The sequence below is a fragment of the Mastigoproctus giganteus genome, chromosome 6, assembly GCF_048544385.1.
Source record: "Mastigoproctus giganteus isolate SK-2022 chromosome 6, ASM4854438v1, whole genome shotgun sequence".
NCBI classification, from domain to species: domain Eukaryota; kingdom Metazoa; phylum Arthropoda; class Arachnida; order Uropygi; family Thelyphonidae; genus Mastigoproctus; species Mastigoproctus giganteus.
The window spans coordinates 177578683-177594060 of NC_143580.1; the positions used below are offsets into that span (position 1 = coordinate 177578683).

At 36.9% G+C, this 15378-nt stretch overlaps 1 protein-coding gene across 5 annotated transcripts in view; it reads left to right on the forward strand.

The window, feature by feature from the left end:
- Positions 1 to 228: 228 nt before the first annotated feature.
- The window catches only part of LOC150084775 (striatin-3-like), a 751872-nt gene continuing 736722 nt past the window's right edge, over positions 229 to 15378 (forward strand). For all 5 annotated transcript variants that reach the window (XM_090376594.1, XM_090376597.1, XM_090376596.1 and 2 more), the window contains exon 1: positions 229 to 463. In XM_090376594.1, coding sequence (XP_090232720.1) covers positions 257 to 463 — 207 coding nt within the window. In that variant the 5' untranslated portion in view covers positions 229 to 256. The remainder of the gene's footprint in view (positions 464 to 15378) is intronic.

Genomic DNA, 15378 nt, shown 5'->3' on the forward strand with positions numbered 1-15378 from the left:
TGTGCGTAAAAAAGAATATCAGTTAACTTTGCCATTGTCCAATTAGTTTGTTCTTTTATTATACGTACATTTCCAAACCCTACTTACGTCAAATTTCAACGTTATTTCCGTAATTTTTTAATGATTCATCCGCGAAACTATGAGAGCCACCTATTGACTGATTTTCGTAAACAAATCCTTACGTCAAATATCCCATCGTTTCCCATCATTCTTTGCTAACAATCTGGTGGAGCATGTAAATGGCGACCATGCAATAATGGAGGACGGTCCAGCAACACAGAATCATGTAGGGCAGCTTGGCCCTCCTCCTACAGGAATCAGTGTTAGTGGTAAACAAACTCAGGAGGACCATAATCAAAGACCGCATTATTCAATACCTGGAATACTGCACTTCATTCAACATGAATGGGCAAGATTTGAAATGGAAAGAGCCCAGTGGGAGGTCGAAAGAGCAGAGTTACAAGTAAGTATATTTTTTGAATATTTAAATGTAATGGTTTTTCATTCAGAAATAACCGACATGTGCCCCATTCAACCGGCAATATATTAAATGTGGAATATATCTTTATATATATATGAAACCTCAGCTAATTTTATAATTTGATGAACAATCGACGTTTATACGCCATCTTACCTCAAAATGGCGTTTGCTATAAAATCATTGACATTACTCCTTGATGCTTTCGAAGTTTATTGTTTTGTTTATGTTTCTATCCTCACTCTGAGATGGAAAAGAAATGTTACATGGATTTACCGGATCATCAACTCTTGTGTAATAATTATGCCTTAAGTTATATTTGCCTCTTATTTGTAAATGTTTTATGGATCGTAATTGATGTCTATTGCAAGTTCAAATAATTTTTTAGTAGGGTAAAGATTGCAGTCGTGTGTAAGGGAGAAGTCTCAGAATTTTGTAAGGGAATGGTACAGCAGTGTTCTGGGTAAAATATTAGCTTGAACCATGTAGCATTAAAAAATCCGCATTTTGATCATAGGAAGAAAGGTCTATTTAATTATGTAGCATTTAAAAAAAATCTATTTTAATCATAAGGGGAAAGGCCTGTTTAATCATGTAGTATAAAAGAAATCCACATTTTGATCATAAGGGGGAGATCTATAGTCTCTTCAGCCCCTACTTGGGACCATCCCTGTGTGTAAAAAACTAAATAAATATATATATTTGTAATATAAAAGTATGGCAGAAATTGCAATAAATGCATCAAACGTTCAGTGAATTCTTGGAGTTCTTACACATTTACCTATTTACATTTTCAAAGAAAATTTTATTTCTATCGTATTGCATTCAGTAATTCTTTTATATCAGATTAATACACCAAACCCGCACAAAATAAACATTTTGTTATGATAATTGGTCTTTCTCTTTATTACTTTGTCCTGGCTTCCTGCTGTGGTAGGCATAATGCACCTTGTCATTTGTTATTTCTAGGCTGTGGTACATTCAGTAAAGATTTATTTAATTCACCATACCATACTTTCTAACTATAATTAGTGGTCTAATGAGTCCTCCTGTCAAATGTTGGCGATTACACCACTTGACCTAAGGGATGGGCTACCTTCATGAGACTATCATTTGGTGGAGGAGGACAAATTTGGAGGCAGGGTACCAGGAGACGCCTTGGCATTTATTATGCTTATATAGTAGAGCATCAGTTATCTGGAATAATTGTCAGACCTCTTCCGGATAGCAAAATTTTCTGAATAATTGAACATAAGGTAAAATTAAATAAATTCTGTTGTAATGTATTAAGGTAAAAGAAAGAAAGGCTTTAAATAGCATGAAAAAAACTAAATTTATTTAATTTTAAAAAAAAATAATAAATTATACGTAAAAATTTGCACATTTACATATGTATGTATATTCGGATAGGTATTTTACGGCAAATTTTATGTGGAAAAAAATTTAGGAATAATTTTTTAAAATAATGTTCGATCTTTTTTTTGTTTCGTTTCTTGTGACTTTTTTTTTTTTTTTTTTTTTTGCTGTGAAATCTCTCAAGTTTCTTAAAAATATTAATATTAAACTATAATATTATAATATAAATATTAAAAAATAATTAAAATAAAAATATTAAATGTATTCTTCCTGTTTTAGTGCTGTTTCTTTTCGTTAACATTTTACCGTAAAAAAAAACTGAGAGAAATAATAAATCGCACAGTTTCAGGCTGATATTATTTTTACCGAATCTGGAGCTAAACTAAACAATGTGAAATGAAGAGAACAAAATATGCCATGGAAAATTGGATTCAATGAAGCAAACGACTAAACTCTTATCACTCATGGTTTCCGAGAAAACCCATTAGTCCTAATCCAACATTTCACCAGTTATATGGTGTAAAAAACACAGAAATACTCTCATAGCATAATAAACATTTGTTTCAAATACTGCCATTAATAAAAAAAGAAGAAAAATCAGCCTTTCAAATTATTTCAGATAACTGACTTCTGGATAATCGATGTTCTACTGTATTTTATTTACCCTGCATAGCTTGCCAATCTAATTACATTGTTTATAGGAGTTGGGATACAAGTAATCAGAAGGTAATATTTGTGAACACAGCTTAGGTTAACATATATTGTTAACCTAAAAAATGTTAAAATAGCATAAACCAAATGAAAAAGCCAGTGTGCAACACAGGCTTTTTAGTTTGGTGAAGGTGGATATAAATTTTAGAGTTTAATTTTTGAGTTAAATTATTACAATTTAAAGCCAATGTTCACTGGCTTTTTTGGTTTACATCTTAAATTTTTATTTTATTTTTTTTATGTAAACCCCAAACACGAGAGGTATTAGAACCTATAGTACTTAGTACCGTGCTTAGGTTGGAGGTTGAGAAGACGAAACAAGATATTTGTTGACATTGGACTTGAATTTCTGTAGACTGTAATTTTCAGGAAATACGTATGAAGAAAGGTTGTTTCAGAAAACGGCAGTTGAATGAACAAACGAGGAAGATGAAAAGTTGGTTCTGTGAGTTTGAAGTTGGACAGTAAATGGATGTTCGCTGGTGACGGCACGTGTTCGGACTGTTTTGAAAGAGAGAGAGCAGGAATTATAGAAGCCAATTCAGAAGTACAGTGCCCATGGAAGTATCTGTAGAAGAGGCATACGCAGAAACAGTACGTCTATGAGACAGCGAGTGGAGAGACTCTGTTAGAGATGAATCATTAATTAACCTAGCTGCCCTCTTCCAAATGGAATCAAGAAGCCTGATAGAGGTTTTGGCAACACCACCCCAGATGTGGGAACAATATTCCATGGCAGGGCGGATTTGCGATTTATACAGAGTGAGCAGCTGTTTGGAAGAAAAGTAACGCCGAGAGTGAAAGAGAAAACCAAGTTTTTTAGATGCAGAGGAACCAATATTTGTAGAGCAGGGCAAGGTTTCTCAAAATGGAAAGTAGAATGCAATGTGCTATCATCGGCAAAACTATGGATAGGATTTCCAGTCAGTGGAAGAAGGTCATTAATATACAAGAGGAAAAGAGTGGAGGAAAGAACTGAACCTTGAGGGACACCGGCATTAGTGGAGAAGTTAGAAGACAGAGAGCCATCTACCATCACCCTCAGTGAGCGATCAGAGAGAAAACTGGACAACCAATTACTAAAAACAGTTGGCAAATCATAAGATGGAAGCTTGTTTAGAAGACATTTATGCCAAACATGATCGAAAGCCTTTGAGATGTCAAGAGCAAATACTTGTATTTCACCGAACCTTTCCATTGAATTAGTCCATAAATGGGTAACATAAGCCAGAATATCACCAGTGATCGACACTGACGGAATCCATACTGGCGATCGTTGATCAGACGGAAAGTTTCTAGGTAGTTTAAGAGTTGGCGGTTAATTGATTTCTCCATTACTTTAGAAAGAGTAGAAGTAATTGCAATGGGACGATAATTGGATGGTAGGGATTTGTCACCCTTTTTAGGAACTGGCTGGATATGAGCAAATTTCCAAGCAGAAGGAAAAACACCTTTGGAATAAGAAAGTGAAAAAAGGTGGCAAAGAATAGGAGTAAGTACAGGAGCACAGGTTTTGAGAACAAGTGGAGAAATACCATCAGGACCTGGAGCTTTCTTAGCCTCAAGATTCGTCAAAATCCTTCTGACATCCTTTTGACGGAGTTTGAGTTTGATTTTGATTTTATTGGCGCAAAAACGGCTAAAGTTATACTGCGCCAAGAAAAGCTTTTTTTGACGGAAGACCACAGGAGGCATTGAATGGAGTGTGTTGGAAATGGTGGGTGATTTTAAGGAGGGTAAAGAGAATATTATTCATGTGGGGACTAATGATATTAAACGTACATGATCTGACGATTTGTTGGAAAAATACAGAACCATGCTGAGGAAATGCTGCACGCTAGGCCACAATGACTATGTGTCTGCAATTCTGCCGAGACACGATAAGAGGGATTATATGTTAAAAGCCTTGTGGAAAAACTCAAAACTTGAAGGACTCTGCAAGACTTTAGGGGGGAAATTTCTGTCAGCATGGCCCACACTTGTAGGTAGAAGGAATTTGTTTTGTAGAGACGGGATACACTTAAACAAAGGTGGTGCAAAAGTTTTTGCCAGTATTATTGAGGATACCTTAAAGGTTCAGGGAAACTGCTAGTTAGGGGGGAGGATGTGGGTAATACTGACACACGTTTATCTGATAATATTGGTCAAAGTAACTCTTGCAAATACCTTAAGAGTTCTTATCTGTTACCCCAACTGGACGTATTATCTAGATATTCTGGGGGCAGAATGTTTCACCTGAGTGGGTAGCTAATTCCAGAGAAGAGAGCCTAAAAAACTTCAAGGGTTGTTAAATATACAAGAACAGTAAGTCTTAATTGTTTTCACAGGTAATGTTAGAAGTATAGTCAATAAAATGAGCGAATTCGAACTGCTAGTTAAAACAAGTAACGCGGACACAATAGGGCTTACGGAGACGTGGTGTCACCTGGAAATTGGGGATGATGAGTTTCAGTACGGCTTGTATAATGTATTTAGGAAGGATAGGGTAGATAGAAGGGGTAATGCTTCTTATCAGAAGCAGCCTGAGTGTGACGATAGCTTTCCCGGATTCAGACGTTTCACATGCTAGTATAGAATCTGCATGGTGTGAGATAGTTGGAAACAAAGGTATAATGCGAGTAGGAGTAATCTACAGACCAGGTGATTGTGAAGATTGACGAAAGCCTCTACATGCAAATGGAATGGGCAAGTAAGCTTCAGTGTCTTATTATGGATGATTTCAATTTGCCTCTAATTGATTGGAGTAAATGGGAAGGAAACTTGACATGGAGAACAACAAGATTTTTAAATCAACTAGATGACTTATTTCTATCAACATGTCAGGGAAAGTACTAGAGAAAAGAATATCCTATACCTCATCATCACCCATGAATCAGATGACATAACAGGGCTGACAGTAGAGGAACCAGTAGCAGGAAGTGATCACGGAGTTCTACATTGGATGATGATGAGAGAGGTAGCAGCAGTAAAAGGAAAAGGAATGGGTTTTAATTTCAGAAAAGGAAATTACGATGCCTTAAGGTACTACATGGCCTCTATTAACTGGGTAGATATCGTGCAGAGAATGAATACATTTGAACTGTGGTACGCTTTTAAAACATTAATTACAGATGCCTTGAATGTGTATATACCATTAAAAAAATACTCCACGAGGAGGGTTCCAAGTTGGATGAATAGTGAAGTTGCCACATTACTTGAGCAAAAAAAAGGTGGCATGGAAAGGTTACAGAGCAATAAAAAAGTATTGAAGCCTATAACAGCTACAAGGTGATCTGTAATAGAGCCACAGAAAAGGTTCAACAGGCAAAGGCAATTTATGAGAAATCACTAGCAAACAGAGCAAAGAGGAGGGACGAGGAATTCTTCACATATATAAATGCCAAGGAGAGCAGGATAAACCAGATCGGACCTTTACATAAGGGAAAGGCGATATTATTAAATACACCAGCTGCTGTTGCAGATGAACTCAACAGTTATTTTGCATCGATATTTACAAATGAAAAACCTATTGTGGGAGTGAAGTTGAAAAATATGTAATTAATGATATTGAAATTTCGCAAGATTATTTAATGAAAAAACTTTCGAGCCTACAGGGCAGTAAGGCTCATGGAATTGAGGAGGCTTCCATCCTGCAGTGGGTTGATAATGGCTGCACTTTACCTTTACCTTTTACCCCATAATCTTAAGGGAGGCAGCAAGTGAGTGCATTGAACCATTGAGGCTAATTATGTGAGCATCACTAGATTCTGGGGAGATTCCCTTGGATTGGAAAAGTGCCAATGTATCTCCCATATGTAAGGGTGGCTCTAAAAGTGAAGTGGGAAATTATCGACCTGTCAGTCTGACTTCAGTGGTAAGGAAAATCATGGAGACAATGATCAAGGGTGGAATTCAGGCTCATTTGAATTGAATTGAAATTCTCAAGGATACTCAGCATAGTTTTGTAAAGGGAAAATCATGTTTAACAAATCTGGTTTGCTATTTCGAAAGGGTCCCTCACGAGCTGGATTTAGGAAATAATTTCGATATTGTTTATTTAGATTTCATCAAAGCTTTTGACTCAGTCCCACATGAGCGGTTGCTTTATAAGCTGGAACAGGTTGGAATCACTGGGAAAATCCTTAGATGGATATCAGGATGGCTTCAGGGCAGGAGGCAGAGGGTTGTAATAAATGGCTATTCCTCAGATTGGGTTGATGTAAGAAGTGGGGTTCCCCAAGGATCAGTATTAGGACTACTGTTGTTTTTAATTTTCATAAACGACATTGATGAAGGGATAGAGGGAGTGATGTCTAAATTTGCAGATGATGTTAAAATTGGTAGAGTGGTTAATGATCACTGTCAAGCTGAGCTTCTTCAGAGAGACCTAGATAGACTTCAGGAATGGTCAGAAAAATGGCAGTTGTGCTCTAATCCAACAAAGTGTAAGGTATTACACCTGGGAAACAGTAATCCCAAAATAACTTATTCACTTGGTGGAGTTCAACTAAACCCAGTACTGGAGGAAAGGGACTTTGGTGTTACGATACGGTCAGACATGAAATTCTCTGAGCATTGTAAACAGGTTGCAAGGAAGGCCCATGGTGTCCTATCGATGATCTATCGAACTTTTGCAAGTAGAGATAGGGACGTGATAATCCCATTATATAAGGCTTTTGTTAGACCACACTTGGAATGCTGTGTTCAAGTATGGAGACCGCACCTAAAGAAAGATATCGAGCTTCTTGAAAGGGTGCAAAGACAGGTCACTCGCCTGGTGAGATTGGCAAAAGGGCGTCCTTATGAAGAAAGACTTCGAATATGTGGGTTGCAGAGTTTGGAAACTAGACACCTTAGAGGAGATTTGATTGAGGTGTTTAAGGCTCTGAGAGGCATCAGTAAAATGAATGAGGATGAAATTTTCAAGATTATAAATGATGCTAGAACTAGGGGACATAAATTCAAGTTACGGGGGGAAATGTGTAGATTGGACTGCAGGAAGTTTTATTTTAGCCAGCGAGTTATAAATTACTGGAATAAGTTGCCTACATGGGTGGTAGAGGCTGACAGTTTGGGGAATTCAAAGGTCATCTGGATAGTACCTTCAGGTCAGGGAAGTGCATAGGATGATAGGTTTAATTTCCTTTTTTTAATTAATTATTATTATTTATTTATTTTTTTTATCATTGTTTTGTTCAGGTTTTTTTATTTATTATTTTTTTTTTGCTGGTGCAGCATAAGCCATAGGCTTTCTTGCACCATGTGGCCATTACTAATACTAATAGTAATTACAGCGTTCTGTCTCCACTAAGGTTGGAAAAAAAAAAATTAAATATATTGATATATCTTTCGCTTGATATATTGCACTCAATATGTTGATGAACTGAAATTTATTTCACCAAGTTATACTAAGTGAATGTTTAAATAATTATAATTAAATTGACATTAAGATATAATGTAAGCTGATATCAGAGAAATGATATAATGTAAGCTGATATTAGAGAAATGAATGCACACATGTTAAACTAATAACTCAAAACCAGTATTCTTTTTGACAATGAATTTAGAAAAGTAAATTTTGACAATCTTTGGCCAATAAGTTGATTTAAAGCTTTGGTTGCAGTAGCTCCTGCCTTTGAGAATAATCATTCAAATGGAACTTAGGTTGTTGTAGTAATATTTGTGTACTTCTCAGCAACATTCTGGAGATGAGGATGGGCAGCTTTTATTTTATCCACAATTCTGTAATATCTTCACTGAAGTTTGATACAGTTGTATGTTCAGGTATTGCAAAATCTTATTCTTAGAATGTGAGCTGTTTATATTAGGCCCATTATTCTTCAAAATTGGTTTTAGTTATACATTATCTGCTATTGCATTAGTGAAATAATTAGATAACTTATCAGCTTTCACCAATTTCATTAAACAAATTTTATTTTTCCAAGCCACAAAAAAAAAAACTATAAAATGAATTTCTCTAAATCTTTGATCCAAAACTATCAACATGACTAATAATAAAAAAAAATTTTTTTTTTTTTTTTGTGGATCCAAATTGTTTATGAATCTATAAATTAACATTTTTAAAAATTTTATCTTATCTGAAATGTTGAATTTATTTTGTTCGTCCGTTATTCATAATCTGAGAACTCCAGTATTTTGGCAAAAATTTGATAAACAGCTGGACCCGGAAAACCCAGTGATTTGAACTTCTGTGACAGAATTGTTTTTAGCATTAGCAATTTTGCTATACATTTAAATATATAATTATATAAAAAAAAAAAAATTTTTTTTTTTGGTGCTCGGTGCCAGCACATGATATGATGTCATGATGCATTGCATGATTAGTGTACTCATCAGGGGAAGTTATAATTGTTTACCTATGTGATAAATATGTACATATAGAGACATTTTTTTTAAATGTACCATTTCAATTACAGAAATCATGTTGGATGCATTAATGCGTGAAACTTCTTGAAAATGGTGATATTTACAGTGGGTGATAATTTTAAGACCCATTTAATCATATTAGTATTGATAGCAGAATTGATGCAAGTAAGCAAGCTTATGAAATATCAGACTGATGCTTCAAAAGCTGTCCATCCCCCTCCAGTATATCTGGTTTCTCCTTGAATTTATTCAATCTAACCTCTTCCACAACAACAAATGGAAGCTGTCTCTAACTCTCTTGATCTGATTATCAGCAATGATTATTCATGCATTAAGAATTTACAGATAAAGGAACCACTAGGTGGCAGTGACCACAGTTTACTGAAGTGGGATTTACTTAAAGATGTAACTAGCATCAGGGGTAAAGGGAAGGGTTTTTGCTTTCGTAAAGGTGACCACAGGTGGTTTCAGAAATTAAGTTCTATACAGTGGGACCAACTGATGCTGTTACCAATAACAAATTCTAAATGGGAAGCATTCAGGGAAGTAATCTTGGCAGCTATTAGGCTTTTTGTTCCAACTAAGAAATACTGTTCTAGGTTTAGGCCCAAATGGACGTCAGATGAACTAATTAGACTCGTGGCAGAGATTAAAAATGCATGTGATGCATATAAATTATCAGGTGACACAGAAGCCTATGGTATATATAAGCTAGTCTAGTTTAATAAGAGCTATTATCTTCTCAATATCTCCTATATTTTTTTGTTACTTTTAGTAAATAATACTTGGATTACCTTTATCGCTTTATAGGAAGGCTTCTTATCCAACTCTCCTAGTCCATCACGTAAATTAATTAAAATACAATGAATTTAATAAACTACATTTTAATGTGTTCCATAATGATATCTACAACACCGACTTAATAACCAGGAATCACCGTCGAGGCCACAACCTCAAATTTGACATAATGTTTTCCTATACTGATGATTGCGTCACGGTTGATAGTTTTGGGGTTGGGTTGGGGGCCTCAACGGTGATTCCGGATTATTAAGTAGGTGTTGTAGCTATTGTTATGGAACACATTAAAATGTAGTTTATTAAATTCATTGTATTTTAATTAATTTACATGATGGACTAGGAGAGTTGGATAAGATGCCTTCCAAAAAGAGATCAAAGGTAATCTCTATATTATTTACTAAAAATAAGCTAGTCTTTAATCAAGTCAAAATGGAGGTTAGGCAAGCGAAGGCAGATTATGAGAAATCTTTGACAGTGAATGCAAAGAAAAACAGCAAAGACTTCTTTACTTATATAAACTCTAAAAGGAAGGGGATGAATCAGACTGGTCCATTTGATATCAATGGTTTGACTGTAGATGGTCATTCTCAGATAGTTGCCAAACTAAATGGGTATTTTGCATTTACATTCACACATGAGGAGTTATTCAAGTAGGAGAGGGCCAGATGATTATCAAAATCTAACAGGGAGTTAAATGATTTTGTAATAACTGAGAGCAAAGTGGAGGAGAAATTGTTGAAGTTAAACATAAGAAAGGCACCTGGGGTGGATGGGATCTATCTAGTTATATTAAAGGAAGCAGCAAAGGAAGTAAGCAAACCCTTAGCCATAATTATGAGAGCATCCTTGGACTCAGGGAAAGTCTCCACGGACTGGAGATGTGCAAATGTATCTCCAATTCAAAGGGTTACACGAGTAATTACAGACCTGTAAGTTTGACTTCTGTTCCAGGGAAAATAATGGAGTCACTAGTTGAAGCATTGCAGGATCATCTAGACAAAACAGCAGTAATAATTCAGTCACAGCATGGGTTTGTTTAGGGGAAGCCTTGTCCTACCAATTTGATAGGATACCATGACATGGTCACAAAGGAACTGGATGGAAAAAAATAATTTTGATGTCATATAACTGGATTTCAGAAAGCTTTTGATACTATTGCCCATGGAAGACTAATGTTCAAATTGGAGCAGTATGGCATTAAGGGCATGTTGCTACAACGGATAAAAGGATGGTTGAGTGGGAGAAGACAGAGTGGTACTAATCAGTGGACACTACTCTTTGTGGACTAATGCTATTATTGGTATTCCCTGGGGTTCGGTGTTGGGCCCATTGTTGTTTTGTATATTCATCAATGAAATTGAAGAAGGTATATCAAGCTTAATATCAAAGTTTGCAGATGATACAAAGGTTGGAAGTGTTGTTAATGACGGTATGCTGCTGCAACAAGATCTGGAAAAGTTGGGCAGATGGGCTGAGAAGTGGCTATCGAAGTTTAACATCGACAAATGCAAAATACTGCATATGGGTAGCAGTAACCTCAGAGAAATGTACCAACTGTGTGGTGTTACACTCAGGGTAGTGGAGAGTGAAAAAGACCTGGGGGTAATCGTGCAGGTGAGATATGAAATTTTCTGAGCAGTGCAGACAGGCTGCAAGATTATCTCATGGGGTGTTGTCAATGATATACAGGAATTTTTCAAGCAGGGATAAGGAGTTGATTGTTCCCTTGGATAAGGCAATGGTTAAGCCACATGAGTACTGCATACAGGTCTGGAAGCTTGATTTTAGGAAGGATTTAGGGTTGCTAGAACGAGTACAGAGAAGGGCAACAAGGCTGGTGAGGGGAACAAAGGGGTGCTCTTACGAAGAAAGGCTTAAGTTCTGCAAATTGCAGCATCTGGAGACTAGGCACCTTCAGGGTGATGTGATTGTGGTGTATAAGGCCTTGAATGAATTGGGCAGGCTCAATGGTGATGGGATTCTTCCTCTTGCTCAGATTACAAACCTGGGGAGGGATGTAAACTGAAATTGAGAAAAGACAGTTGTTGAATGGATGTTTGAAAATTTTCCTTTAGCCAGCGGGTAGTTGATTGATGGAACAAACTTCCATCTGTCTTTGTGGATAGCTTAAATAAATTCAAGGCAGAACTAAACAAACAAACAAACATTAGGAAAGAATGGATGGGTGAAATGGGAAGGGTTTTTTTGTGATGTTTATTAAGCTTGCTTTCTTGCATCATATGCTAATGCTAATCTATCACCCACTGGCTGAAGGCACACTTCTGTACTTCTTGCAACCATACTTCCTCAATTTTTGAATTAATGCTGCGTTCTGTGTGTAGTCATCTGATATTGAAAACGGTATCTCTAAGTGCACTTCAATCCCTGGAAAACACTATGAACATCACCTACCCAGTCCTAAAAGAAATAAACTCTTTGTATACCTTATCTGAACTTGTGAGAAAGATACACTTCTGTTGGGTCCCAGGACATATGGCAATTCCAGGAAATGAATTAGCCAACAAATGCTGCAAAATCAGCCGACTTACCACCCGATGACAAATGGAAAGGCCCACATCAAGAAAATAGACAAATAATCCATGAAAAATGCATGTACCAGTGGCAGTTAACATGGAAAAATCAACTTAACAATAAGCTTTGAAATATCAAGCGAAAACGTGAGTAATGGCCTTCAAGCTTTAGTTCAATTCAACAGTAGGAGGCAATACTAGCTCATCTGCTAATAGGTCACACTAATATTATTCATGGTTTTCTTTTAAGTGGGGAAATTTCTCCTCAGTGTCATCACCTTAACACTGTGGAATGCACAAAGTTTGCAGTAGAACACCAGAATCTCTTCACTCCAGTCACAACAGAAGACCTAACACTTATTTCATTTTTGGAAAATAAAACAAATCTCAAATATTTTTACTTTTCTCAAATTGATGAATGTATACCACCTCCTTTAATTAGTCAAAAACTAATTTTTTGGTACTATCTTTGTAATTACATCGATCTCTAAAGAAATAGCATACATACCTACAATATGTATGGAGCACTATGGCCATAGATGCTGATGTGCCTAAAAAATCCTCAAACAAACAAATCTGTATGTAGTCCGAAGAAGAGTGCCATCAGCATTGTTTTCTCAATCCATTCAAAGCCTTAAACACCTCAATCAGATCACCTCGCAGATGCCTTGCCTCCAGATGTTGCAATTTGCAGAACTGAACCCTTTCTTGGTAAGAGCATATTTTTTCCCCTTCACCAATCTTGTTGCCCTTCCCTGCACCCATACCAGCAGATCTCTATCCTTCCTAAAATGAGGCCTCCAGACCTGTATGCAGAACTCAAGATGAGGCCTAATCATTGCCTTGCACAATCATATAATCATAAAGGTCGCCGTAGCCTAGTGGTCAGGCGCGCGGGTGCATAAGTACACGTGCCTTGAGTGACCGGGGTTCAAGCCCGTGACTGCTGAATACGGTGCTGTTTCTTGTATTCTGTCTATCTAGTGAACTCCTCTGATCATTTGGTCGTCCCAGAGTATAAACAGAAAATTTATTTATTTATTTATCTCCATATTTCTGCTAGCGAAGTTCCTGTAAATCACTGGCAAAACCCCATGAGCTGTCCTGGCAGCCTGTCTGCACTGCTCATGCAGAATGTGCAATTTTATCTAGTTGTACTGTCTCCGTAAGAACTATGTCACTTCCTCGTTGCTTTTGCTAGAGTTTTCTGTTAGTCAAACACTTCTTGAAGTAATGAGTTTCTGTCAAGCACCTTATGCTACAAGAGCTATATAAGAGCATAGCTTTGTTTCAGGTGGTGGATGACTTTCATCAACCGGTGAAATACCACCACTTTGCTTATTGGAGGCTTGAAGTGGTGAAACCCATGTTTAATCTCTAGAGCAAAGTTTCCGGCATCCCCCTCTCCCCATACTTCTCCTTCAACCCATGCACGGTACTAAGTACCATAGGTTTTGATACCTTTCGTGTTTGGGGTTCTCATAAAAAAAAAAAAAAAAAAAGTAGCGTTGACCAAGATATGTTTTTTACTTAGTGCATTGATCTCATTGTGGAGTTGCTCTGTCACGGGTCGCCTTGCTATTGCACTATCCTAAATAAAATGCAGTGTATCAGTGAAGAAGTGTATTGTTACTTTAGTTAACCTAGCAGTCATGGCATCTGAAATGTAGCAAAAATGGTGACAAGTCCCAAACTTCCTCTTTAATTTTTTGAAATTGTTTTAGGTTTTTTGAATTCTGTTTAAATGGCATCAATATTTCATCATTAAAATTAAAAATTTTAGTGATGAAAATTAAAATTAAAAATTTTAACACATGCTATATATTTTACATCTTTATTTAAAAAAAAAAAAACAAAAAAAAAATATTAATTCTGCTGAAACTTACAAAAAATGGTTTAGATATAAATACTCTGCTCGACAAAATTAGCAAAACAAAATATTTTATTGCTGAAGGCGAATATTATAAGCATCCTTGCATTCAAATTCTGGGTATCCAATAGAAATCGATTTACCACGTTACAGAGCTGCACGTTATGCAAATTATTCGTGCCTATAAAAACATGGGTGTGACCACATCACTTCATTTCCATTTTTTGACTTGCTCAGTGGATATCTACATCTCCAGCACTCAGGATGGCAAGTCATTGTTGGCCTGCCTTCTCAAAGAAGGCAGGCTGACAATGACTTGAAGCTTGAGCAGTCACAGGTGGAGGTGGCACAACTAATTCTAGATGTCGTGTAGGCTTAATGTGTCATGTAGTTTCACCTTGGCACTATGGAAGCAGTTTCAGAAGACAGGAACCATTATAAGAAGAACTGGCCAAGGTTTGCCCGAGGGCTATGTCAATCAGAACACACTGCTATCTGACTCTAACAGCAAGATGGAACCCTACAATGTGTTGTCATCAGCTGTCTCTTGAGGTTGGTGAAAACATTTCCGACCAGATTGCATTAAGAAGGGTCAGTTCAAGTGGACTCTACGCAAGGAAGCCAGTGATCTGTATCCCATTAAACCCAAACCACCACAGAATTTGTCGAAAATGGTGCAACGAATATGTGACTTGGAGCCCTGACAAATGGCGTATTCCGTTCTCTGACGAGTCCCAGTTTAGCCTACAAAGAGATTCTAGACATTATTTCTTCTGGAGACAACAAGAAATGTGGTATTATCCCTCCAACCTCTGAGAAAGGGACACATGGTGGAGGCTGTGCTTTCATGTAGGGCAGAATAATGATCAACAGCTGCAACCATTTTCATGTTTTTGATAGGGGATACCATAATTGGTGGTGGTCCTTGAGGCTGTCACAGACATTTGCTCAGGTATCCAAGCTGGGCTTGCTATTTTGGAGTCTAAAGTCAAGTGGTCTTTGACAGCTGAATCCTCATCTTGCACCTTCATGTTGATGTGGCACTCTTAGTAACCTTGGGTACAACCCCCACGTGCAAGTCTTGAAATACATCACCTAGCATACTAGAGGTGACCACCCAGATGAAAACCAACGTAAACAGAGGTCAATGTGTGATGCCCACACCATACACAAGAATGCCACTGTGTGTAATACACCACTTTACTTATTGGAGGATTATAGTGGTGGAACCCCCTGTTTAGTCTATACAGCAAAGCTCTGGCAACCCC